Genomic DNA, 27,605 nt, shown 5'->3' on the forward strand with positions numbered 1-27,605 from the left:
CAATAGACTGGTTGGAAGATAAAGCTCCTAGACAGTAGAGCAAAAAGATAAACACATGGGCAGTAGGAAAGAGGAGATCAAAATATTAGAGAATTAATCCAGGTAATTCAATACCTAACAGACAGACATTCTAGAAACTGAGAACACAAAAAGTGGTGGGAGGTTACCACTGAAAAAAAAAATTATGAGGGAATTCCCCAGGAATGAAGGATGTAAGCCTTCAAATTGAAATGGGCCAGTAAGTCTCAGGAAAGTGAGAAAAAAAGAAACACATGAAGGCATATTATGATCATGATACCATGGATAACGAGAAGAACTCACAGACAGAAAATACAGGTCGTAGATAAAGTGAAGGGGTTCAGAAAGGCATCAGATTTATCAATGCTGCATGCTAGATGAGAGTGGAGCAATATCCTCAAACATTCTGAGGCAAAATGATTTTTGACCTGGAATTCTACACCCAGCCATACTATCAATCTAGTGTATGGTATAAGGACCAAAAAAAAAAAAAAAAAAAAGGTGAAGGTCAAAAGGTCTATGGGTCCTGGGAACTGGAATCAACTCAGGAAAGCAGTGAAGTCCCAGGATGACAAGTATGCAGAAGACCCAAGAAACAGAATGACCAAGGACGGCAGGAGAAATTTTTTCAGTAAAAAGTACTGGAAATGACATCATCTAATACATTTCATTATGTTGAAAACTATACTGAGAGGCTGTGGATGTGGAAAGACTTCATGAAACATATACAAATTCAGGCAAATGAAAATATAATATGGTTATTAACTCCAGGAAAGGCAAAAGGTACGTTAAGAAATCATACTCCAAACACTATTTGGCTCAGCAGGAATCAGATTGATGTAAATTCTGATTACTGATTTAACCAAACATTATGAGTTAACTTTATTGAGAGTGTAGAAAGAGAATTCGGGGTGGGTGGGAGTCTAAGAACACTAACTCTCAATTTCCATGCTAGTCAGCAGATAATATGTAACATAGACACAGCGAGGGAAAACAATATATTTACATAATTTAGAAAAAACTAGGCAAACAGAGGAAATAACTAACAGTTGAAAGAAGTTGCCCTTGAGGAAAAAGAATGGAGGGTGGAAGGGCAGGACAGAGAAGTTCTTTTGTTTTTTGGGGGGTAGGGTTATCACCTTAAGCGGTGCCTGCTTTTTAGGACTATGGACAAATGTTACTTTGATTTTAAAAATTTAACTAATAAACCTATTCTGAAGCTCAGAAGTAACTGTCACATGCTACCCATTGTGCCAGAAAGCCTGTTTAGTTTGATACAGTCATCCCTTGGTATCCTTAGGGGATTGGTTCCAGGATCCCCTGAGGGTATCAACATCCACAGATGCTCAAGTCCTTTACATAAATGGTGCAGTATTTGCATATAACTTAAAAACATCCTCCCATATACTTTAAATCATCTCCAGATTACTTATAATACCTAATGCAATGTAAATGTTATGTAAATAGTTGCTGGTGTGTGGCAAGTTCAAGTTCTGCATTTTGGGACTTTCTGGATTTTTGCCCCCAAACATTTTTGATTTGACGTTGGTTGAATCTGAGGATGTGGATACCGAGGGCCAACTGTAATTAAGGAGTAATATTAAAAGTCTTTGGGCATGCTTCTGACATGGTGAGTGGGACATCTGCCACAAAAAAAGTGATCTCACTTCATCCTACAGGAAAATGGATCAGCTGAGGCAAGGGATTTGGTTCTGTAAGAAAACATGGGTCTCGCCACTGAACTCTGCAGTGTGCAGTTTCTAGGTTGAGATCATTCTGTGTTCTAAAATACACAAACCCTTTAATTTCATATAGGATGGGGTGGGGGAGACAGCTATCACCAACTGTTTCTTCTCCACTTTAGTCAATTTAGATGCAAGAGGCATCATGCTCATCTGTAGGATACACGATTAATGAAATATACTCAATGTATCTGTGAGCTAAACAGAAAAGAAACAAACGTGGATTTGTAAAATCATGAATTTTTTTCCTGGATCTGAAAATGGGTCAACAGACGTTTTATTATGTTTATATATATTTTTAATCTTAATTTGTCTTTTGCACTAAGCAAATGCTGTGTGAAATTGATGTCCTGAGACTGTCAATGTAAGCATTTGCAATACACCCCAATGGCAAGATTCTGTGTCCTGAGTTTGTCATATTGCAAATGGTCACGTTGTAGTACTGTTTGCATTTAAAGGTCTATATTGATTGGATTTTTATTTTTCTTTGTAATTTCAGTCTTTCCCTCCATAGATATATTTAGCATCATACTACAATTGTCCCAACTTAGAAATGTTCTCTCTTAGCACTGTGCTAACAGCTGTGTTTCCCTTTACCACTAATGTATACCATGTCTTAGAAAAATCCATAACATAATAGGAAAAAATCGAATGAAGCCTTGTTTACCTTGTCAAGACACTTCATGGCAGTTTTGCATTTTACTAAAAATATCCATTTATTCTTTGACTTTGTGCCTTTTAAGATACTGTCAAATGTCTCATCGCCATTTTTTAATTTCCTTTTTTTTTTTGCCCTTTTTCTCCATGGATAATTCTCCCTCTGTTTTGTCTTTTTTTCTGACCCTTTTGTGGAAAAATATCACTTTAAATCAAATTGCACTTAGGTGACTTGACCCTGAAAGGCCAAATTAATAACCACAAGAAAATGATTAGCTGGCTTTAAAAGTAAAATAAAATGAGTGCATTGCAATTCACCTAATGTTAGTTCTTCCATCTCAACTGCTCAAATGCCCCAGTCTTAGAAAATACAGTAAATAATGCTGATGACGTCTGACCAGCATGTGTAGTTGCTCCAGCTTTTAACTCTTGATTACAATCACTGCAGGATGAGCAGTGTGAAATCACTCACCCATATCACTTTTCATTATAAACCAGGTAAGCACAGGCCGCCCTTTTGATTAGCTATAATATACTGTGTGAAGGAAGCTTCAATTTCCCACTGAAGTCTGCACCAGAGGGAGAAGGGAAAAAAATGAGCAAATCAATAACCTTTTCCCTACAATGAAAGTATGATTTATAATGCTCCTACAGATGCCAGGACGCATGTGTGTGTGTTTTTTGTAAGGACAGTTGCAGCGATACTGCAGGCAACCAATGACAATGGAAGCCTGAAATCTGGTGATTATTTGCTGCTCAAAGCACTGCTTTATTGAGGAAGCCAAACAATATGTCAGAATAAAACGTCATTTCTATGGACCTCTCCAATTTCGAAATCACAGTACCACAGGCATAAAGCATTTGATCCTTTTTGAGGTAAAAACCCCAAATAACTTTCCTCTGAAAATTTGCTGTACCTTTCATATAAAACCATTGCAGGCAAACCTTGAAAATGCTGTACTGAGTTTGATAAAATGGGTATGTTATTTGGAATTGTGCTTTAGAATTTGAATCATAATTTTCTTCAGAAACATGTGTAGACTAGTATAATAGGGACTGTAGTGTTTAGTGTGACTTTTTGTTACCTACATTTAATTTTGTTGGAGGCAAAAAGGGCAAATATGAAATCACTGTGGCAAGGCAGTTCTAGAAAAATATAGTAGGTGCTTCTAAATTACTGGCTCCATTAAATTAAATATTTATTGAATAACACGTCACAGTCACACAAATCAAACTGATATGCCCATTTACATCTGGCTTCTAACAATGCCAACACTTGAAAGAAATAAAACAGCATTTGTTTAAAAGACTTATACATACAGAACATTCCTCATAGAGCTTGTGCCTCCTGTTGTGAATTAATGCAGCTTCCTTGTTCTGACATGAAAGTTATTTCACTAACAGACTTCAAGACCAGAAGAAATAAAATCAGCCTTGAGCTGCAGCAGTGCCAGTACAGCAACAACTGTGACTTTGAAGACCAGATGAACCTTGGCAATGACTCTGACTATACTATAGGCACAGGTACTAATTAACCCTGCAGATTCCTGCATTAGAAAGAAAATTCGGGCTTCCCTGGTGGCGCAGTGGTTGGGAGTCTGCCTGCCGATGCAGGGGACACGGGTTCGTGCCCTGGTCCGGGAAGATCCCACGTGCTGCGGAGCGGCTAGGCCCGTGAGCCATGGCCGCTGAGCCTGCGCGTCCGGAGCCTGTGCTCTGCAACGGGAGAGGCCACAACAGTGAGAGGCCCGCGTACCGCAAAAAAAAAAAAAAAAAAAAAAAAAAAAAAAGAAAGAAAATTCATTCTGAGAGCTCTTAATCCAGCCCTCAGGCTTTACAAATTACTTGCCAAAGGATCTCATAATGTTATGTTGGAATTAGGGCGACAGTAAACATTTTCTAGTGCATGTGTGTCAGGGTCTGAGGCTTGGAGAACTCAAGGGCATGGGGGTATAACTAAGGAAAGATGGCAGCTGATTCTTAGTCTAGGCCTCTCTGTGCTACTTTATCTCTGCTCCTCATGTATCTTATGCTCAGAAAATATTTAGTGAATCATTAAAATGAACTCCAGTGAAACTTTTGACATTTTCTTTTCTTTTTCCACTTTAGGTGTAGAGGACGTAATTAATTACCCTCCCACCAACACACTATCAACAGCATCGTGCAAATACTGTGCATCTTTATTTCCTCCCTTTTATCAACATTTCCCATCAATTGGTATTCCACCAACACCCCCATAGCCAGTGTGTTTTAACTGTGGATTCAAATTTGAATAAAACCGTTGAAAAATAAATAGTGTGGGGACTTCCCTGGTGGCGCAGGGAAGAATCGGCCTACCCTGCGCTCTAGGGCCCACGAGCCACAATGACTGAAGCCCGCGCGCCTAGAGACTGTGCTCGGCAACAAAAAGAAGTCACCGCAATGAGAAGCCCGCGCACCGAAACGAAGAGGAGCCCCAGTTTGCGCCAACTAGAGAAAGCCCGTGTGCAGCAACGAAGACCCAACGCAGCCAAAAATAAATAATAATAAATAAATTTATTTTAAAAAAATAGCGTGTCTTGTCACTTACATAGTGGCAACATACTAGAGTCCTCATTTTGTCTTACTCTCTTCACTCAGCATTGTTTGATGATCTATCATGTTGCTATTACTGTTTCTAATCGATGTAAAGTATTCCACCACCTTCTGTGTACCTATTCCCTTAGTGATGGATAGAGATTGCTCCAACTACCTCTTTTCACAAACAACGTCACTATGAACAGTCTTACACATGACCCCTTACTGATATCTGAATTTCTCTGGGTACATACCAGGGATGGAGTATACTAGGTCAGAGTGTATATGTTTACACATTCGGACAAGCATCATCTGAATGTTCTTTAGAATGACTGCACCAGTGTACACTTGCCTACATACTTCAGAAAAATCTCAGTTCAAGGCTCTGCCACCCCAGACCTCCTCCTCCTCACTTTCAGGTTTTAGTCATCAAGGCCTCAGCCACAGCATGGCTTTGACGAAGAGGGAGGGCTTTGTCTTCTGTCATTTGACCCTCATGGGATAAGGGCACTACCCACATGCATCACTACTGAACACATATCCTCTCTCCTCTGCTGGGCACCATCTTGCCCTCTCTAAACAGGAAAGGGTAGGGGCTAACCACACATTAGATTTAGAACTCAAAGTCTCAGAACCAAAAAAGAAGGTATGTGCATGCAGATGAGTGTGAACGTGGAGAGTCTTAAAGGCGGGAGGGCCAGTTGGCCTGGCTCCTTGATAACTAAGCCCCCTGGAGGATTTGCATCCCAAGCCCAAATGGAAATAAGAAGTCAGGAGCCAGGCTGACTGACTGGAAGGAGCAGTTGGTCTCTATTTTACTACCTTTCTATCCATTTCTAACTGTCCAGCCTGAAGGAAGAAAGAAAGGAACTTGAGAGCTGGAAGCAAACCTCATCTGTCCAGAGGAGAGTCTCAGGATCTGAAGCAAACGGCACTGCCAAGTCAGATGGGATGGGGAGAGCTCTGAGCAGCTGAACTGCCTTTTCCTACCAGGATGGGGTTCCTCAGCCTGGCAGACATAAGGGGTGGGGCTGGGGAGGGCAGGTATCAATGGGGTTCCTATTTTCTGCCAATTTATACAAATGTCAGTTCTAGAAATGTCCCTGCTTTCCTGGCTAGGCCATCTGGAAGCTCCATCCTGGAAGGAGGAGGAGGAAGGGAACGGCCCCTGAATTTGGAGAGTTTTTGATGGAAAGCTGGACATGAGCCAGTGGATACTTGCGGCTTCTTGGGTGTCAGCCCCGTAGAATGGGAACCCATAAAGTGAGGCCACCAAGAGTGTGGGTGTGGAGGCATGCTGCCTGGTTCTGAATTCCTGCTCTTCTCCTTTACTAGCTGGGTGACTTTGGGCAAGTCACTTAACTTCTCTGGGTCTCCGTTTCCTCATCTGTAACATGTACACAACAGTGTCTCTTTGTGGGATAGTTGTAAAAATTAAAGGATGAACACATGTTCACGTCTCAGAACAGCGTATAGCATGAAATTAAGGTTGATTAAATGTTAGTAAAGAGACTGACACCAAATCTTCTTTCCAGGAGGTGAGTGGGGGGCGTTTCCCCCCAACTCCCGCCTCTCAGTTCCTCCCATTCCCCCTGGCAGGGTGACCTCAGCCTCAAACACAAAACCATGGATGTGTGGAGGGCAAAATGTCAGTTTTCCTGCCTTAACATTCGGCATTTCTCCATCCTTCCCACTCTGCCAAGTCCTGAGTGCAGCACCAGACGGGCCTCCTCAGCATGACAGTCAACTTTGATTTCTGAAGTCTCTCCACTGTGAGGCTCGTCTGCTGTGAGCCACAGACTGCACGTCACCGCAGCCCATCTTCTGCTCTGTCCCTCTTCCATCAGGCGTTCCAGTGCTCTTCAAACCATTACCATGTGGGCAAGCTCTTCTTTGAGAGACCCCCAAGTGGATCTGATTGGGCTGGAACTGACTCTCAGCAGCAAGAAAGCCTCCCTGCCTGCTCAGCACCTAATGAGTGGCTGACCCTTCAAATAAATGCAACAGCCTGGATCCCTCAAGCAGCCTGCAAAGGCCACTGAAGATGCTTTAGAATCAGAATGTGAGTCACAGGCCAAAAACAGCAGAGAGAGAGAGAGAGAGAGAGAGAGAGAGGGAGAGAGGGAAACGACAACAACCCAGAAGCTTGAGAACCACTTTCAGTTACAGTAGTGAAGCATTAGCTTAGCAAGGACAAAACCTGGGGCAACTTGCAATTCTGAAGTTCTGAAGAATAGCTCCCGCAGAGGTCTGAGCTACGTGAAACGTGATGGAACAAGCCTCACTTCAAAGCCCATCAGACACAACTGTCACCAAGATGGCAACCCATTCCTAAAAATGGTGATTCACAAAGGAAGAAAATAACCTCACAGCACAAGTTTGTTTAATGAGACTAATGAGAGCTGGGAGTATTTGTCTTGGATCAGACTTGTTGAGGGGCTAACATTGCTGACCAGGGCATTTATTACATGGTTCTGTGCCTCAATCCATTAAAACACTCATTATGGGCTAATATGGGTCAGGCACTGTGATTGGTACCATGGAGGCTATAAAGATGACTTTTTTTTTTTTTTTTTTTCCTGTACGTGGGCCTCTCACTGTTGTGGCCTCTCCCGTTGCGGAGCACAGGCTCCGGACGCACAGGCTCAGCGGCCATGGCTCACGGGCCCAGCCGCTCCGCGGCATGTGGGATCCTTCCAGACCGGGGCACGAACCCGCGTCCCCTGCATTGGCAGGTGGACTCTCAACCACTGCGCCACCAGGGAAGCCCTAAAGATGACTTTTTAAAAATGATTTACAATATTGTCTTAGTTTCAGGTTCAAGCATAATGATTCAGTATTTTTATAGATTATTTTCCATTATATTCAATAGGTTATTACATGATAGTGGGTATAATTCCCTGTGTTATACAGTATATCCTTGTTGCTTATCTATTTTATATATAGTAATTTATATGTTTATCCCATACCCCTAATTTGTACCCCTACTTTCCTCTCACCTTTGGTAACCACAAATTTTCTATATCTGTCTGTCTCTATTTTGCATATACATTTATTTGCATTATCTTTTAAGTTTCCACATGTAAGTGATATCATATAGAATTTGTCTTTGTCTGACTTGTTTCACTAAGCATAATATTCTCTAGGTCCATCCACGTTGCTACAAATGGCAGTATTTCATTCTTCTTTTTTATAGCTGAGTAATATTTCACTGTGTGTGTATACACACACATACACACACCCCCCACATCTTAAGCCTATCATCTGTTGATGGGCATTCGGGTTGCTTCCATGTCTTGGCTATTGTCAATAGTGCTGCTATGAACATTGGGATGCATGTAAAAGATGACTAAGTTTTGACCTCTGGCCTCAGAGTCCAGAAATTGCTTAGAATACTAAAGAAAGCTTTTTTTATTGAAGCCATGAGGAAAATTCTAAAAACTCTAGCCGCAGTAGAAGGCAGAGGTGTGCACCAGGCACAAGAAGGGCACAGAGGATGGATGCCCCAGCAAGGGCCTGGGTTAATGGCTCTTCCTAGTTGGTTCCACTGGTACCACCTTTGGATCAGAAAGGGGTGGATACCCACTTCCACAGTCTTTCTTTCCTTTTTCTCTCTCTCTTTCTCTCTCATGGAACTCTACCCTCTGTCCACTACAAGAAAGAAATGTCACCACTGGCCCAAGGCATTCTCGGTCACAAACCATCCAAGCATAAGGGGGATGGTCATGGGAGAAGTGAGCCCGGCCACTTGTTTACCCTAGTGTCCTCTGCCTGGCCAGCCGCTGCACAGAACAGGTTGTCACACAGTTTGACTTCATTTGTGTCGTGATGAAACAGAGTCCCTCGAAAACCGAGTCCCTTTGCCAAGTTCATGATTTAACCTCTCTATCCAAAACTTTATTCCCTTTCTTGTCCTGCACCTGTTCCTCCTTAAGATTGAGGAATATCAAAGAAAAAGGGGGATTATAACCAAGCAGGACCCTGTGGGGACTTCCTGAGAAAGACTACCCTCCCCTACCATGTTATCTGCCTGTCTCTTGTTTGTAGGGCAACTTTAACCTCTTAAGCTTCCCCTGAGTTCCAAAGAACAAATTTAATCAGAGAATTGAGAAAAAGGAGAAACAAAGGAAAATGAAAACAGTCAAGCAAGACAAAATAATAATATAGTTGAGCCATTAAACAAAGTCAAGGACTTTTAGTTCCTCCTCAAGGGCCATAGATAGTATTCTGAGCCATGTCCTTGAGCTGTTTTGCAGATAATGAAATCTCTAACAGGTGGAAGACGTTAACTGTATGTTGACCGCAAGCACGCAGACCCCAGACCAGCTGGAACCAGAAGATTGATGATGTTGACTCCTGATTACAGCACCTCCAACCAATCAGAAGAATGTCCAACAGCTGATCATGCACCCCACAACCCTCTCCCTCAGCCTTTAAAAACCTTTCCCTGAAAGCTATTGGGAAGTTTAGGTCTTTTGAACCCCAGCTGCCCGTGCTCCTTGCTTGGCCTTGCAATAATCGCTGCCCTTTACCACAATCCTGTGTCAGCAAACTGCCTTTACTGCACGTGGGCAAGCAGACCCAAGTTTGGTTCGGCAACAGTGAGATGATGTCTCTGAAAGTCTTTATCAACCACTGAAGATAATTCTCCTGTGCGATGATGATGCCGACCAATCAGATATTCTGCATCTCACTCTTCCCTCAGAAGGTCCCTGTGAGCCTGTTTTCTACCTCACCAGGCCATGCTAAGGCCCTTCCCTTCTGGCAATCACTAGCTCACTTCCAACCTCTAAGCAAAACTAAGCTCTCACTCTCTTTGGTCACTGGGACTCTTCCTCCAGGGGCCCAGCTCCATTCCCTTTGGCTTAAGGGCACAGCTGCTCTGCAGGTACCTGAGGACCAGGAGTCCCACCTGCCTTTCTCTTAATTGTGAAAATCTTCCTCCCACTCAGACTCTCAGAGACCCACTGTCTTCTGCATCAGCACAGGGTAATTACCTGTCTTCTCCCCTCCAGGTAAGCTTGGCTCTCTTTGGCTTAAACCCAGCAGTTCCCCAGGCTAAATTTGGCACAAGTGTGTGTTGTTTGGTCCATGTAGTGTTGTGAAAACTTTCAGAAAAAATTAGGTGATTATGATAGAATCACTTTGGAAAATATTGTAAGTTTCTCATCAAATTACACACATTTACCAAACAATCCAGCAATCCCTCTCCTAGGAATTTACCCAAGAGAAATGAAACTTCATTCACACAAAGATTTGTACTCAAATGTTCACAGCAACGTTATTCTTAATAGCCCAACTGTAAACAGTCAAAAAGGTCCATCAGTTGGTGATTGGATTAACAAACTGTGGTTCATCCATAATGGATGCTACTCAACAACAGGACGGAATGAACCCCTCAAACACCCAACTACATGGACAAATCTCAAAGGCATTATGCTAAAGCAGAGTCCAGACGCAAAAATTACATACTCTATGAAGTATTCAATTTATATGAAATTTTACAAAAGACAGAAAACATATCTTTGCTTACCAGGTGCCAGTCATGGTGGGAGGGACTTGACTGCAAAGGGGCATGAGGTAACTTTTTGGTGATGGAAGTATTCTTTATCTTGACTGAGGTGGTGGTTACAGAATTATAATCTTTTGCCAAATCTCATCACTTAAATTGATGTATTTTATTCTAGTTTTATTTGTTTCCTTTTGCTCTGTAACAAATTATTGCACACTTAGGAGCTTAAAAAACCACACAAATTTATTATCTTCAGTTCTGGAGGTCCAAAGTCCAAAATGGACTTCACTTCACTAAAAGCAAGGCATCAGCAGAGTTGCATTCCTTATAGAGACTCCAGAGGAGAATATATTTCCTTATTTTTTCTAGCCTCTCGAGGCTGCTCACATTCCTTGGCTCAGAGCCCCATCCCCTATCCTTAAAGCCAACACCACCAAGCCAAGTCCTGCCCATGCTACCACTTCTCTGCTTCTCTTTTCCTGCTCCATCTTCTGCTTTTAGGGATCCTTGTGATTAGATTGAGCCCACCGGATAATCCATAGTAATCTCTCTATTTTAAGATCAGCTGATTAGCAAGCTTAATTCCATCTGCAACCTTAATTCCTCTTTGCCCTGTAACCTCACATATTCACAGGTTCTGGGAGTTAGGATGGTCTTTGGGGACCATCATTGTGCTGACCACATATGTATATCTCTATAAGGATACATTTTAAAATTGGTAGATTGAAAATTGGAGAGACTTCAAATAAATATCCAGAATTCTGCCTTCTGGTAAATCAGATCTGGCCACACCAGGCTTCAATAGCTGCATGGCTAAACCTGCTGCAGCTGAGTAGCTGCCAACCCTCTAGAAAGGGCACAGGCTCTGTCATTTGCTTCAGTCCTCTTTCTTGCCAGCTTCACCTGTTTACATCACCTTGGTCACTAAGATATTTATGTTGGCCATCTTGGTCTTAAACTGTTAAGTCAAATGAAACCAAGACTCTTCTGACCCTTAATACCTCATCTTCCCTTCTAGCCCCACTCCTCCCCAACCCTCCCCCTAACCTGTCAGGTTGATGTGCCCCCTCCATCTAATTTGTAACACCATTTGTATGTTGAAGAACACAGTGGAATTCAAAGTGGTCCCAGAAAGGATGTACTCTCAAGTCCCTCACAGTATTTGAGAAAGAGGTACTGTGAACCCACAGGCTGAAACAGGGAAGATGAGAAGCAAAGCTTGGATTCAGGATTCTTCACTGTTACCCAAGAACAGATGTTCCTCCACACTCCTAGAAGAATCTCTGGCTTCCAGCATGGGGCCAGGCACAGTGTAGATGCACAAAAATGTTTGCCACTCCCCAAGTGCAGTGTAATATCTCATCGAGCAATTTAAATAAAGGCTAAATCTCAGTTTGTTTAGCGGTGATGGGGGGAAAGTCCCAGGATACATTTCTTTGTAGGATAACTTAGTCTTAAACACAGAAAGAATTATATTGGTTCCATGACCCTCAACTGATTTCCTAACCCTTGCCAATCATCTCATTCAGATACGCTTTGAATTGTTGAGAAGACTGGGCAAGAGAATATACAAATGGTGGAAATAGCTCATCTCTTCCACTACTACTGGATTAAACAACCAACAAGAGCGTTTTCTAGTTAGGACAGTTCATTTGGTTAAGATCTACAGTAACCATCCCACTCTGCTCTAGCCCACACTATTTTCTTTTGCTGTATCTTGCCTCCTTTAATTTTGCCAGATTTAGAGCCTGACCACTGCCGTGTCCCCATCACACAGTTCTCATGCTCACTGTTTTCCAGCCTCTTTGCAAGTGTCCTCTGTAAGCCTCAGGGCTGCTTTTTGTCCTGGACATTCCACAGTGTGATGGGCAGCACAGCTGAAGAGCTCATTGGGGAGTGAACATTAAGAATGAGGAATAAGTGGAAAATGCAATTTAATCTGTCCTCAGGTGGAAACATGCTCCAACATTACATAAAAGATTAGACACTTCCTAAAGAAGAAGCACCTTCCAAATTTGAGAAGAATCCCTGTAGGAATTACTAAGATTTCCCTATCATGCCTTCAACTTCAAACTCTGTCCTATTTAATAATCTATTCTTCTAACGAGCTCTTCTAGGCATTAATTGTGTATCTTCAGGAATTAGTTATATAGGTACACTCACAGTGGGGTCCAGTTGTGCTGAATGGCGATATTTTCTAAGATACCACACCTGCATCTTTAACTGGGCTTGCCTTGAGACCTTCTAAAAGCAACTCAGAGCAAATCTAAGCTCGATTTTGACAGAGAGACAGCTGCATAAAATATAAATGCTAAATCAGCCCATAAGAGAATAGAAACTTCCAGGTCATTCAGCACCAATGTCTCTGCTGGTAGGTTATGTAAAAATCAAAGTTTGGCTTACTCCTTACAAATGACAGAAAACTGCTTGTAGAAAACAGATGGTCAGGGCTTCCCTGGTGGCGCAGTGGTTAAGAATCCGCCTGCCAGTGCAGGGGACAAGGGTTCGAGCCCCGGTCCGGGAAGATCCCACATGCTGTGGAGCAACTAAGCCCATGTGCCACAACTACTGAGCCTGCGCTCTAGAGCCCAGGAGCCACAGCTACTGAGCCTGCATGCCACAACTACTGAAGCCCGTGTGCCTAGAGCCCGTGCTCCTCCACAAGAGAAGACACCGCATTGAGAAGCCACCGCATTGAGAAGCCCGCGCACCACAATGAAGAGTAGCCTTGGCTTGCTGCAGCTAGAGAAAGCCCGTGTGCAGCAACAAAGACCCAACACAGCCAAAAAAAAGAAAATAAATTTATTAAAAAAATAAAAGAAGAAAGAAAATAGATGGCAGCTCTACGTCCTTTCACCTTAACAATCTGGGCAAGTGAACAGAGTATTCCTCCTTCTGGGGACCCCGATATGCATATGGCAGAAAAATGAAGTCCAGATTCTGTAGCTGGTACCCTAAGATATCAGGGAAGCCTTCTCTACCTTTCCACAAAACTGTAAATATCTCTTGCCCTCTAAGGCAGTTCAATATTATTGATGGAAATGCGGGGAATGATCATATGCTCAAACACGGAACATTCTAGAAGATGATGACAATCTTTATGTCCCCCCCCCAGGTGACAGTTAATTTAGAAGCACAGTAGTTAGTTACCAAGACTTGGTAATGGTGTTAATTGTAAACCTTGGATAAGAGACCTAATTAGGTTAATGATGAATTCAGCCCAGCAGGGGTATTTTCAGGACAGTTCTTTTCAAAGACAGACAGACAGACAGACAGACAGACAGACACACACACACACACACACACACACACACACACTTTGTCTAGTTCAGAATATAGAGATGTGCAGAGAGATGAGTTGGGGAGCTCTTATGGAACCATGAGGCTATCATTAAGACCTTGTTTTAGAGAGAAAAAAGATAAGTGTTTCAGAGTTAGGTTTGACAGTAGGTATCTAACCAAAAAAACATTAGAAAAAAATGAATAACCCCAATGCCTTTAAAGCAGGGGGGTGCTTTTGGTGGCTGGAAGGCCCCTTCTTTGCTGGAAGGCCCTTTCAATGGGTACTGCTAAGGACCGACCTGTGTCTCCACAAAATTCATATGTTAAAACCCCACCCTACAATGTGACTATACCTGGAGATGGGATAATTTCTCTAGGAAGTAATTAAGGTGAAATGAGGTTATAAGGGTAGGGCCCTAACTGGATACAAGGAGAGGAAGACAGAGATCTCTCTCTCTTCCATATGTGGACACAGAAAGAAGACAGCCAGGAAGAGATCCCTCAACCAGAAACTACTGACTGGCACCTTGATCTTGGACTTCCCAGCTTTCAGAACTGTGAGAAAATACATTTCTGTGGTTTAAGCCACCCAATCTACGGTATTTTGTTATGGCAGCCCAAGCAGAGTAATACAGGTGGAGTATCTAAGTTTGGAGCTAGAAGCTGGGCAGAGCTGAATTTCTGTGCATAAGAAAGCAGAGTGGGGTGGGCAATGCAGTTAGATTTCCGGAGGAAGGAGACAGAAGCCAGTGAAATTATGTGCTGTGTGGGGAGAGGGCGAGAGAAGACGCAGTGTAGCCTTTGTAGGAAACACAAATGTCAAGTGAGAATTTACGAAGTTGTGGGATAAAAGGTGCGTGATGTAAAAACCTCTTCTGTCTCATAACATTTTCAGTAGGATAGTTTTAAAAATAACAGAATTCTGGGTGTGACTGGTTTTTCTTATGGTAAATGATGGAGGCTTAGTGCTTAGAATGCTTGGCAAGGGGCTGTGACAGCATCACCCGGATAGATGAGGGGATGGATGGTTGCCATATGGGCCATATACACACACTGTAGAGACCTTAAAAAAGATTCCAAATAACCCTCTACGTGTTGTTCTTTGAGGACGTTTCTTAGCTTTGGCGTGTCTGGAGAACATTTTGAAGAAATGAGACTCAGAAGACTGGTTCTAATTGCTTATCTTCCATTTTCTGTGTCACTTTGGGAAATGACAAGCTTTCTATGCAGCAGGCTCTCCATTCCAAAAATGGGAATGACACTGTTGCTTTTGTTCCCAAGATTATTAGAATAAATAAGATGATATATGTGAAAATGCCCTTCAAAAAGTAGTACTAATTTTGTTTTCTACTTTTTATGTTGAAATACAGCCACAGAAAGCTGGAAAGATAGTACAGAGAGATCCCATGTACCCTTCACTTAGTTTCTCTCAGTGCTTGGAAATGATTAGATCTTACATAACTGTAGTACAATACCAAAGGTAGGAGACTGACTGTGGTATAATGTGTTCTTTGTCATTTTATAAACGTGTGGATTTATGTAACCACCTGCAATCAAGACATGATTCCATCAACACAAAGATCTCTGGGGGCGGCTCCACTGTAGTCACACCTGCTTCCTTTCTCCTCACCACCCCTACCCCCTGCCAACCATTAATCTGTTCTCCAACTCTATCTTTGTCATTTCCAGAATGTTTTATATCTTTTGAGATTGGCTTTTTCACTCACAAAATGCCCTTGAGGTCTCTACAAGCTGTTGTATCAATTGTTCATTTCCTTTGTTTTTTTTTTTTTGCGGTACGCTGGCCTCTCACTGTTGTCGCCTCTCCCGTTGCAGAGAACAGGCTCCGGATGCGCAGGCTCAATGGCCATCGCTCACGGGCCCAGCTGCTCTGCAGCATGTGGGATCTTCCCGGACCGGGGCACGAACCCGCGTCCCCTGCATCGGCAGGCGGACTCTCAACCACTGCACCACCAGGGAAGCCCTGTTCATTTCCTTTTATTGCTGAATAGAATTCTATGGTAGTGTAGACATTTTGGTGGTTTCCACCTTTGGGCTATTACAAATAAAAGTGTTCTGAATAACCATGTACAAGTTTTTGTGAGGATATACATTTTCATTTCTCTGGGATAAATGCTCAGGAGTGCAATTGTGGGTTGTATGTTATGTGTGTCTAGTTTTTTTAAAGAAACCCCCAAATTATTTTCCAGAGTAGTGGCACTATTTTGAGTTCCCACCAGCAATGCATGAGACATGCATTTTCGGCATCCTCACTGGCATTTGGTATTGCCATTAATTTTTAAACTAATTTTTATACTCTAAAGTGTATTCACTGTTTGTTTTCAAGACAAACCCTAATGTCAACAGCTTTTGGAGGAGGCACTTCTATCTACAGTAAATGAAACCAACTTTTCTGTTTTTATTTATTGTAGGTTCCACTATCTCTACTGGAGCTCAAGTTCTCCAGGATTCGTGGAAGACACAGTCTGCTGTCAGGCTGGGATTCACATTTGCTTTGGGGAAGTCTCAGGGATCTAGTAGTCAGCTGTGATCTGAGGACCGGGAAAGTTTGGCTCACTGAAATGCTTCGGAGAATTCACTTGTCTGGGGCTTTCTAGAGTCTTGTACCCACATTTTCTGAAACCAACTTGTAAAGACCATACTAGCCTGAACCATACCGACCTTCATATGGGCCCAGGTTCTCCTCCTGACACACATTAGTGTATGCTAAGCACCTTATCTGAGTGAGGGCTTGGGACAGCTTGTCTCTAATGTCATGTGTTAGTAATTATGATTTATTAAGGACTGCATCTTGCAAAGAAAACTCTCCCCCCATGACTTTTGAAGAGCAATCAAACCAATATCAAAGCCCCTTGGAAGCTTTCTACACTAGAAACTGAAGCTGTATACTTTGAGCTAATTTTTCTTAGACAGTAAGTGTTTTCTCTGGGTTCAGGTGCTGAAATTTTTAGTTTGCTGACAGCCCTTCCAGTCACCAAAGGAGACTCCCTCAGTTCCTGCTGTTTTTTTCCAAGCTTGGTTCTCCAGCCTTCCTGACCATTCTGTGAGCTATTCAGTGGCTTTCCAATAAATCCCTTTCTGGTTGAGTTAGCTGGAGTTGCTTTCCATTACATCCATACAAAAACTAATATAAAAAGACCATACTTAAACTTCTGATTATGGAATACATGAACAGTCTTACAAGATTTTCCTACAAGAGATGGCCAGTTGTCCCCCAGTATCCACTTTATCCTGATTTGTGTTCTCCTTACTCCTTAGAATAGGAGTCGGCTATACATTTCCAAGATGCCCTTGCAGCTAGCTATGGTCATGTGTTGGAGTTCTGGCCAATGAGATTTAAGTGGATCTGTGTGGGGCTTCCAGGAAGATTCTTCATGGGAGCACAGACATACCCTTATATGTCCTTCCTGCTCTGTGCTGCCTAAGATGTGGACCTCCTGGTTGGAATGTGCTAAGAATGGTGGAACTCTGAGATAAAATGAATTGGGACCTTTGATGACGACCATGGAGCTACCATCCAAGCCCTGGACTGCCTCCACCTAGGCTTCTTTTATGTGATATAAAACAAGTTTCTAACTTATTTATGCCTGTTAATTTTTTTCTTTTATATCTAGTCAATCCTAATCTTAACTCATACAGATGGTGAAGAAATGGAAGGTGGGATTCTAGGAAGAACCTAGAGTCCAGTGATTCCCTAGGATTCAGAAGAAAGCATTTGTTGATTTTTAGCTTCTATGCTCCTATCTACTTCAAAATTATGGTAGCTATTAGACCTGTCAATAGGTATTGTTACTTAATATGCTAATACATTTTGATAACTGTATTTTGAAACAACTGGTTTCATTTATAATCCTATTTATTTCATTTTCTGCATTTAAAAACATTATTCTAAAAGGAAGTCTGTAGGCTCCACCTGACTACCTGAGGGGTGGATTATAGATCCCAGCTCTGCAGTGTCACCTAGTAGTGTTAGCAGCATAGGAATCTAGCTCTTAACATGAATACACAAGCAAGAAAACTGCCATATTTTTAAAGCCCATTTCTCCATTTTAAGATTATGTGTATAAGATGTGAAAGTCAGTAAGAAAAACCTCAGCTAAAATTAGAGTCAGGAAGGCCAGTAGAGGGAGCTCTCACACATCATCCCTCCCCATCATTTGCATGTGTTCAACTCTATTTGCATGCCCTGCAGAAAGAAGAGCACCTTGTACCCCCAAACAGGAAGAAGTCTGCTACCCAGAAGGAAGATTTTCCTCGCCCAGCAACAGCCCAGCCAATGAGAAACACCACAGCCCAGCCAATGGGAAGCGGCCACCACCCTGAACTTTTGCTTTCTTCCAATGAACTTTCCTTTGGAACAGCCCCTCCCAACTCCCCTCTTTTCTCTATAAAAGCAAGCTCCCCTCCTTTGATCTCTGGATTTGCCTATGGTCTGCCATAGCTTGTGTTTCCCAAATTGCAATTCCTCTGGCTATAAATGAATTTTGCTGGTAAGATAACTGGCTATTTTATTATTAAAGTTGACAAAAATAATGCACCTGGTGCAATGCCTGGGACATAGAAGGGTCTCAACAAATGACTGACATCCCCTCCCTTTCTGGGAAGCTTGAATGGAAGAGTTATGACCTGAGCTCCATGGTGACTGGATTGATGCACAGCAGAAGAGGCAGCTCCTCTAAGTTCACTGTACAAACCACAAAGGTCAGAGTGAGAGTTGAAAAGCACTTCCCTAAACTGTGCAGAACTCTCCATCCCTCAAGGAAGTAGACACATCTTTTGGGTCTGTAGCAGTGGATGGTTTTGTTGTGGGTAGAGGGGCTATTTGCACCCTAGCTGATAAACATGTTTTCCCCAGGTGATGTACAGGGTGAGGAGAGAAACAGGAGGGCTCGGGTGGGAGAGCTGGCTGGTGGCTATGTTTAAGAACGTGAGATTTCTGAAATACTTGCTTCTGTTCTGGGTATTATGAACAAGGAAACATACTCACAGAAGAAATGGCCATACACTTAAACCGTGATAATGCCTTTTTGATCTCACATTCATTTCTTAAGCCCTTAAAGACTATCATTATTGGGTTTTTTTGTGGGGGGGCGTTGCTGATGTATTTTATGACTGCATGGCAGTCATAGAGTGGAGGAAATCTGAGTCCAAGGGTCATTTTGTTAAAATGAAAGATTGGATTGATCCTAAAATGGACAAATTAAGAAATCATATTGGTGTATGTTGATGTACCGAATTGATTCCCTTTTCAGTGTCTTACTCAGACATGTGAGCATAAAATCTTCAGGGCTGTGACATTCAGTGAAGTATGGCAAAGCTGGGCAGCAGGGCTTGGGGTCACCTGCTGCCTGCCTGTCCTGGCTGGGCCTGGTGCATGGGATCCCAGCTCTCATTTTATCCCTCCCCTGCCATCCTGGAGTGGGCGCAGAATACTGTGGCATGCCTTACAAGTTCCGCTCCTGTGCCTTTCCCCATTTTATCCATCTCCACAACTTTCAAATGATAAGTGAACAGTTAAGAAAACATAGTTAGGAAAAGGGGAGTAAAACCTTTTTAATATTCCAGTTCTTTCTTCCTCCCTCACCTCAACTTCAGCCCCATCTGTGGAAAGAAAAAACTACACTTAACGAACTACTTGTGTCTGGCACTATGCTAAGTAACCACTTTTTTGTATATAGTCCTTTAGTACAGCAACCCTGTAATGGGTATTATGCCCATTTTGTAGATGAGGAAACTGAGAGTCAGAGAGCCTAAGTAATTGCCCTAAAGGTGACAAAGCTAGGAAACGGCAAAGATGGCTTGGAACCAGAGCCTGTCATATCTAAGCCCATGCGAACTACCTGTGTCCAGAGTGTAGGACACCTTGCAGCTGAGGCAGAGCTTGGCTCTGGGGATGTCCATGTAATAACCCACAGGTCAGCTGGTCATGTGTGTCAGCAGGTGAGGGCCATCAGGCTCTTGTTCTTTTTACCCAGGGAGTGGTGCCATGGCCTTTAAAATGAGTCTTTATATAGGATGTGCCCTTTTGAGTATGAATTCATCCAACAAATAAGTGAATGGAAGATTCTGATTCATTGGGTTGCAGGTAGTCAAGATGTTACAGTATTATTTTTTCCTTGATTCTCCCTCATTATCTTACATTTTTTCTTCTTTTTTCTTCTGTCTGCTTCCTCTGATCTTCTCACCCTCTAGGTAAACTTTACACATTTAGCTCATTCTCCCTCTTTCCCCATAGCTCTGAGCTCACACTGGGCTGTGCTGACAGAGTCTGGGTATCCCGTGTAGGATATGAGCCTGTGAGCAATAACAGCTACCATTTTTGAACATTAGTTATGAACTAGGTGCTCTAACATGATCATTAAACTCAATCTCAAAATGCTGACTTAGGAAATGGGGCTGGGGGTACTGAAAATCTTGACAAAGCTCACACGCCAAGAAGCAGCAGGGCTGAGACTCAGAATCAGCTATCACTGTTGCCTCTTGCCCTTGGCCACAGTGCCTTCCTTCTTGGGAACAAAATGTACACAGCCTTCCCTGTTTCCTTCCTCAACCAGACAGCTACTCGACCATCCCCTCCTCTCTTCATTCCACTTTCGCCATTAGGGAGAAGAAATGTATTAGCTTCACACCTCTTGTAACTAAAGGAAGTAGAAGACATCTCGATAATTCAGACAACCTTGGGACTCTGTGTGTTTTTAAGCCCAGACATTACATAGCTGGAGGGGGAGGGCTGGGCTGGGCTCAGGCTCTATGGGCGTCCCCAGCTTGGCCCTGGAGGTCTGCAGCAAGGGGTAGGCGATGGAGGCAGTGGGGCTGCTCTAGCCCGGGTGCTGTGGGCTTTAAGAGCTGAGGCATTTCGTGCTGAGAGCCTTCCCACTTAGCTAACTGAATGTCCTTGCTGTGCACTGTCACACACCTCGGCAGGGGACAGTACCTCATCTGTTGTAAAAATGAATGTAAGCAGAAACTAACACACCACTGTAAAGCAAGGGTTTAATGGAGCAGACAGCACAGCAACCTGGCAGCAACTCCGAAGCCTGGGACTCAATGAAAGCTCTCAGCCAAGGAGGGAAGGGGCCTGGGATTCAGCTCCCTGTCCCACCTTCCCCTTAAAGCACTAGGACTTCCATTCAATGCTGAGGTGTCCGGATTCATAGGGTACGTGGGGGAGGGGAGAAAGGCGGCAGGGCAACCTTTGCACCTGTGCCATCTGTTCCCTGATACAATGCTTGTTCTTTTGTGAACCAGAAGCCAGTCCCCACTGTGGGTCAGAAGTCTTTGCCTTGAGAATGGGTGTGGGTCAAGAGGAACCACACTTTCTAACACCTGCTCTCAGCTGCTACAGGCCCCTGAGCTCTGAGGCCAAGGTGTTTACTTCTGGGTGGGTTCTTCTCTCCCCCTCCCTTACTTTATGGGGACTGCTCTTTGCCACAGGGGGAGAAAGGGTCCAGAGGCTGCTGGCTAGAAGGAGCTGGTCACAGGGAGGTGGTGGACAGGAAAGGTGCCTGGTGGGATGACATCCGTATTCTGCCCCCTAACGTCTTGTCAGAGTGCGGACCTTCAGATGCTGGCGTCCATCTGACTCCAGGGAAGTTTGCAGCCCCAAGAGCAGTGATGGGAAGGTAAAGCGCATTGTCATCTGATGCTTGTACAGAAACTTGGTTGGCTGCAGGCCAGGTGAATCCGAGATCCATCAGGAACTTCTGGCACAGCCCAAGTCTTAACTAGCCAGCCCCTGCAGAAAGGGTCCGAACACCCTTTCTGAAAGTTGTGTCTAACTTCCTAAGAATCCCTCCAGGCTTCCTTTCAACATCCTTAGCGAACAGCTCAAGGTCTGCTTTGCATCAGAAGCTTGTCTGGAGCCAGAATTCTGGTCTCGCGGCATATGCTCAGGCTTTACGCACTGACTGCTCAGCCACAAATGAGGAAAGGTGATGCCCAGAAACACAAGAGCACCTGCTTTCCCCATGACTATAGGCATCATCTATCCCTTGACATCCTTGCCATGTGGATGCCAATTACTGATTCCTTCCCTCCAGAGCAAATCTTATTACCAGTGTGAGAAGGGACAGTACCTGACTCTGAGTTGCTTTACTGTGCCCTGAATTCCTTCCCTGCTGGGTGAAAATTCAATACACTGTACAGGGGTGATGCTCAGAGGTCTCCTGAATGAAAGATAGAGAGGCGAGGACCTGCATGCTCTCTTGTTATTTCTGTGGGCTGTGGCATCATGTATACCCTGCAGAATTTCAGAGGGAAGATAGAAAGCTTCTTATTTTTTCAGAGGTAATAGGGAAGGTGCATGGACTTTTAACCCTTTGTCTTTTTTAAGTAGAGTAAAAAGATGTGTCATTGGAAAGAAGAGATATCTAGATGTTACAGTTACTTTTAAAGTGTGATTCTGAACTGGATGAATGGAAAAGTCCTTTAGCCTGGATGAAACCAACAATATTAAAACTCAAACACCACCTGAATAAGTCAACCACGCAGGTCAGGCTTGCTCTTTGCTCCCATTCAGAGCTGCCCTGTATACACATGACGAAGTCCCAGGGGCTTTGGGCATCACCCACTGGGAGAGGTACAGAGCTGACGAATCTCAATCTAGGCTGCACGTGAGAACCACCTGGGGGCTTTAAAAGGATAGATGCTGAGTCCCCAGCCCAGAGAATCTGACTCATTTGATCTGCGGTAGGACCCAAGCATGGGTATTTTCAGGGGGGTGCGGGAAGTGGTAAACTTCTATTAAAAAGTGCTTAGGAAAAAGTGTAACCTCCATACAGTGACACGCACAAATCTTGAGCACCCAGCTTAATGAATTTTTATGAATAAATACTCTTGAAACCCAGCCCATCCCCATCCAGATACAGAACATCATCATCCCCCATAAGCCTCAGCACAGGACTTTTAAAATTAAGCTCTTGGGCTTCCCTGGTGGCGCAGTGGTTGAGAGTCCACCTGCTGATGCAGGGGACACGGGTTCGTGCCCCGGTCTGGGAAGATCCCACACGCCGCAGAGCGGCTGGGCCCGTGAGCCATGGCCACTAAGCCTACGCGTCCGGAGCCCGTGCTCCGCAATGGGAGAGGCCACAACAGTGAGAGGCCCGCATACCGCTAAATAAATAAATAAATAAATAAATAAATAAATAAATAAAATTAAGCTCTTTTATTTTGAAAAAATTAAAACTCTTCAAGTTGCAAGAGTATAAAATGAACTCAGCAAGGGTATTTTAACAATCTCCCCTGTTGATTCTAATACACAGACAGGATTGACAGCAGTAATTTGCTGGTTTTGCTTGTTTTTGTTTTTTTGTGTGTTTTTTTGCCACATTCTGGCCATGGAAAGCCTTCAGTAAAGCATGGGCATACGGTTTTAATTTTCTGTTACTGATTTCTTAACCAGGTCATTATTGGTTCCTTCAGTATAGAAATTAATGTCAGCCTCAGATACATTTAATTCTGTTGTATTGTGACTGTCTCTGTAACTTTTCAAGCATTGTTTATGATTCACAACCTCTCTCTTTCTGGCTATATATGGTTTAGGGGGCCCTTTTTGCTCAAATAAGAATATCTTATGTGTGCTTGGGAAAAATAAAGGTGGGGATCATGCTAATCTTTTGTGGGTCAGCCACTGACAGTTGGCAAGGCCAGAGACAAACCTGAAGCCCTCCGCAAGGCTCGTCACAGTTCAAGGGCAGGGATGTGCGAAAGGCAGGAGTCTGGGGAGCTGAATACTGAGTGAGGAAACAAAATCAAAAACAAAACCAATCATGTCCAGGCCTGGTGGAAACAGGCAGACTGCAAAGGCCAGCCTGAGTTATGAGTTTAGGGAGGCCAGCAGGAGAAATTCTGAGATGTGATGGGAAGGGAGGACCAGGAAGGGGGCAGCAATAAAGCCAGGAGCCAAGAAGCTGTACTGTCACCAGAGGCTGAGACAAAGAACATTCTGGCCTCAGAAGGAATTCAGCTGCCAGGCTGTGCTCTGTGCAAGTACCTGGCAGAGATGGCCAGGGGGGCTGTAATTGTGACGATTTGCACCTGGCACCTTATTTTCATTTACACAAAGGCTGCGTATGGACTAGTGGTGGCTCTGGGGGCAATGCTGGGTACAGCTGGACTCTGCCCAGGCCCTGCATCTCCCTTTTGTCTCCTGAGCAATTCCTTACATGGTAGCTAAGTGACTCTTCCATTTGGAACAGTGTGCTGAGCGGGGCGGGCGTTAGACACCGCCATACAGGGGAAGGTTCTTAGGGTGACTGAGGTCCTCAGGTCCCAGATGAAGGAGGAGAATCTCCTTTATTCCTCAGATGGTGGCAGAGGTCAAGCCTCACGGTGGATATGGTTAACTGCCTATATGAGGGCATCTCTGGCCCAGAAGTGACCAAAGAGTCTAAAAATGAGAAACCCATCACACTCAAATGTTTGGCAAAGAAAAGTTCTCTTCAGGCCCCGTAACGAATTTCTTATGTCTTGCGTATTTTTTTTGTTGTTGTTAAATACAATTTTGGTTGCATATATCTTTTTAGGTTTATTAAAAGAAAGAGTGTGACAACATGAATTTTATAGCTCAGTATGAAAAACAAACCACAATGCATCTGAACACTGAAGTCTGTCTTGTCTTTGATTTTAGCAATGAGTTAAATTCACTTAAGGTTTTTCCCTAACAGAACTATGCTTTATAATGAAAAGCTGCTCTGTTCTTAAAAAGAAAGAAAGAAACAAACAAAAAAAGCAGAAAACCAGAAAATGAGCAAGGAGTGAATTTTTGAAATCTAATTTTTTAGATTGGTTAGATTTTAGATAAAACAAAGAATGAGTTTTTGAAGTCACAGTGGTTTTAACATACGTAGCACTCATAGTTTGTCAACTTCAGCCTGTTTTCATACACACACACACACTCATACATGCACAAATATAACCAGAACACGTCCCCTCCCCTTTCCTTACATATTGAATTCAATTCCTAGATTCTGTTAACCTCTCCCAGCATGTCATTGTTTGTGGGTGAAGCAACTGGGAGCTTGTGCCTTCTGGGAGGGCAAGTACTGCTCAGAAACATGAAACCTTCAAGTATTCTGAGCTGGCAGGAACGGTTAAGTGCTTAGGAGAAACTGAAGAGGGGACCTGTGGAGCAAGGGTGGTAGAGTCACCTCTTAAGTTCTGCAAATTGATGGTCCTTGACAAGATGGGATTCTTCCTGTTCCCATCCCAGTTCTGAGCTGCCAGAAGAGGTGAGGCTGACATGGGCTGAGTCTTGGACTAAGCCCAGAGGAGATGAATAAAGGCACTTGTAGGTGCCTCTTATGCATGACAGTCTCCAGAACAATTGTAAGTCATGTTGCCTTATATGCTGATTATGATCTATGCATCCTTTCACTTCCACTTACGTGGGGACCCCAGAGTTGACAGCACAAAGGAAACAATTGAAAGCAGTGGCATTAAAAATAGCAAAATGAAAAAGTATTCCTAAATGATCACTGGCACAGTCTTACCTTACACAGATCTCTATAAGGGGGGTGGGAATCCTAGACATTACAAGAGGGAGAAAGATGATGATGACAGTGTTGTTCTCAAATCAGCATTTACGAGAGAGGAAAGGGATGGGAATGGAAGCTGAAGTAAAACAAGACAACTGCCCAGCTGGTGCAAGGCCAGCCTCTTACCGTAGTGTGGGATGATGGCCCAGGCCATGGCAGAGGCGTATATGCCACCGATCATCCAGAACATGCAGAGCCAGCTCAGATGCTCACCCCGCTTCTCTCGGGCCAGCACTTCAGCAAAGTAGGAGAACACGGTGGGAATGGCTCCTCCAATCCTGCCAAGAGGTACAGAGGATACGTGAAATCAGGGCCTATACAGCCAATGTGAAGTACAAAGAGCAGAGCCAAAGCAAGCTCTAACAACACATGATCTCTATCCCAGCATATCAAGGAAGGTGTATTTTCTACCATTTAGTAACTTTAATCTTGAACCTGCAATTAAGCTATGTTACCAAAAGGTGGCAGTGGTGCCCCACTCCTGTGCTTTACAGAACTTAGCTTAAGTTCTCCATGGACTTTCTGTTCCTTGTTGAATGTTTGACATGATATTTATCAAAAAAAAAAGCCCACAATATTTGGTATAATCTAGGGAATATTTTAATTAACACATTAGAAAAAGAGATACTATGATTATGTCCTGTCTATTACCTGGAGAGTTTGGAAACAGCTTCAAACACCTTGAGAGGGCTGTCTGCAACCTATACTTACTACCCCACAGGATTGGTCCTGGAGCCCAATCTGGCTGATGTGTCGGCAAACAGAGGACCAACAGGGTTGTTTCCTAGACTGGCTCTGGTCCCAATCCAGCAGATATTGCTGAACAAGTATGAGCTCCTGGTTTAGATACCAATAGTATCTATTGTATCTAATAGTACAATAGTATCTAATAGTACAATGCTTCCTTCCAGTCCGGGTGATTATAAGAGATGCTGACTGATCTCTGGATAGAGGATATGAACAGTGACTTCTATCCAGGTTAAGGGTTCTCAAATGAGGGTCTATGGAAGAAAAGTTTTGTTCATTCTGGGGAGATGGGCCATATAGATCTCATCAGAATTTCAAACTGACCTTAACCCCCAAATTTTAAGAGCTATTGCCTAAGAAAGTAAGGTAGTATGGGAAAAAATTACTATCATTCCAAACAATATGTGAATTCTTAAACATTTTTTTATAAAATGTGCAAAAATATAAGCAAGTTGTAAAGACAACATCTAATGATACAGTTTTTAAAATATGTATTGATTCTTTTATGTTCAGAATTCTGTAAGGAAAACTGCTATTGACATTTCATGTAAATTTGATGTCAAGGTGTAACACATGTATTTATTCATTTAGCAGTAACTGATTTCCTTAGAGTCTTTGATATGATAAAGAAGTACTGGCAGTGACCTTAGCAAATGCAATTAAGAGAAAGGCCATGTCTGCAGCAAACTAGATGTACCAAATGAACTGCAGCGTTCATAATGTCACTCTGCATCAACTAGTAGGTCGAAGTATGGCATCATTTCATAAGTCTGCCCCTGCTTATAGTAATGTGGTAGTTATCTACTGCTGGATATGGGCAGACCACCTAGAACAGTGTTTTTCAATCTGTAGGCTATGGAATTAATTTAGTAAATGTAAACAGCATTTTAAAAATTGAAATAGAGATGAAATATTTGAGTGACACTCAAGTAATAAGGATAAGCATCATTTCATTAAATTTTGTGTCCATAATAAATATATTTATAGCATATAATGTATATTTGTATATGTATGTGAGTATACATATATATTTAATATATAACTATATATACTTATATATATAAATGTATGAGTCACAATGTGTTTCTTAGTGACAGCGGCTGTTCAAAGAGTTTATTTTTTTCTAAATAAAGCAGTTTTTTTTTTTTTTTTTTTGCGGTATGTGGGCCTCTCACTGTTGCGGCCTCTCCCGTTGCGGAGCACAGGCTCCGGACACGCAGGCTCAATGGCCATGGCTCACGGGCCAAGCCGCTCCGCGGCACGTGGGATCCTCCCAGACCGGGGCACGAACCCGTGTCCCCTGCATCGGCAGGCGGACTCCCAACCACTGCGCCACCAGGGAAGCCCAATAAAGCAGTTTTTTATTCTTTAATTTATTTTTTATTTTAAAAAATAAATTTATTTATTTATTTATTTTTGGCTGCATTGAGTCTGTTGCTGTGTGCGGGCTTTCTCTGGTTGCGGTGAGCAGAGGCTACTCTTCGTTGCAGTGAGCGGGCTTCTCATTGCGGTGGCTTCTCTTGTTGTGGAGCACGG

The 27,605-nt window shown here is 43.1% G+C and overlaps 1 protein-coding gene across 1 annotated transcript in view; it reads right to left on the bottom strand.

The window, feature by feature from the left end:
- The window catches only part of SV2C (synaptic vesicle glycoprotein 2C), a gene marked incomplete at both ends in the record, with an annotated part of 166,343 nt that overhangs the window by 71,887 nt on the left and 66,851 nt on the right, over positions 1-27,605 (bottom strand). The window contains one exon of the mRNA XM_079702511.1: positions 25,449-25,600. Within this exon, the coding sequence (XP_079558637.1) occupies positions 25,449-25,600 (152 nt within the window). The remainder of the gene's footprint in view (positions 1-25,448; positions 25,601-27,605) is intronic.

The sequence above is a fragment of the Hyperoodon ampullatus genome (assembly GCF_949752795.1).
Source record: "Hyperoodon ampullatus genome assembly, chromosome: 4".
Taxonomy (NCBI): Eukaryota; Metazoa; Chordata; class Mammalia; order Artiodactyla; family Ziphiidae; genus Hyperoodon; species Hyperoodon ampullatus.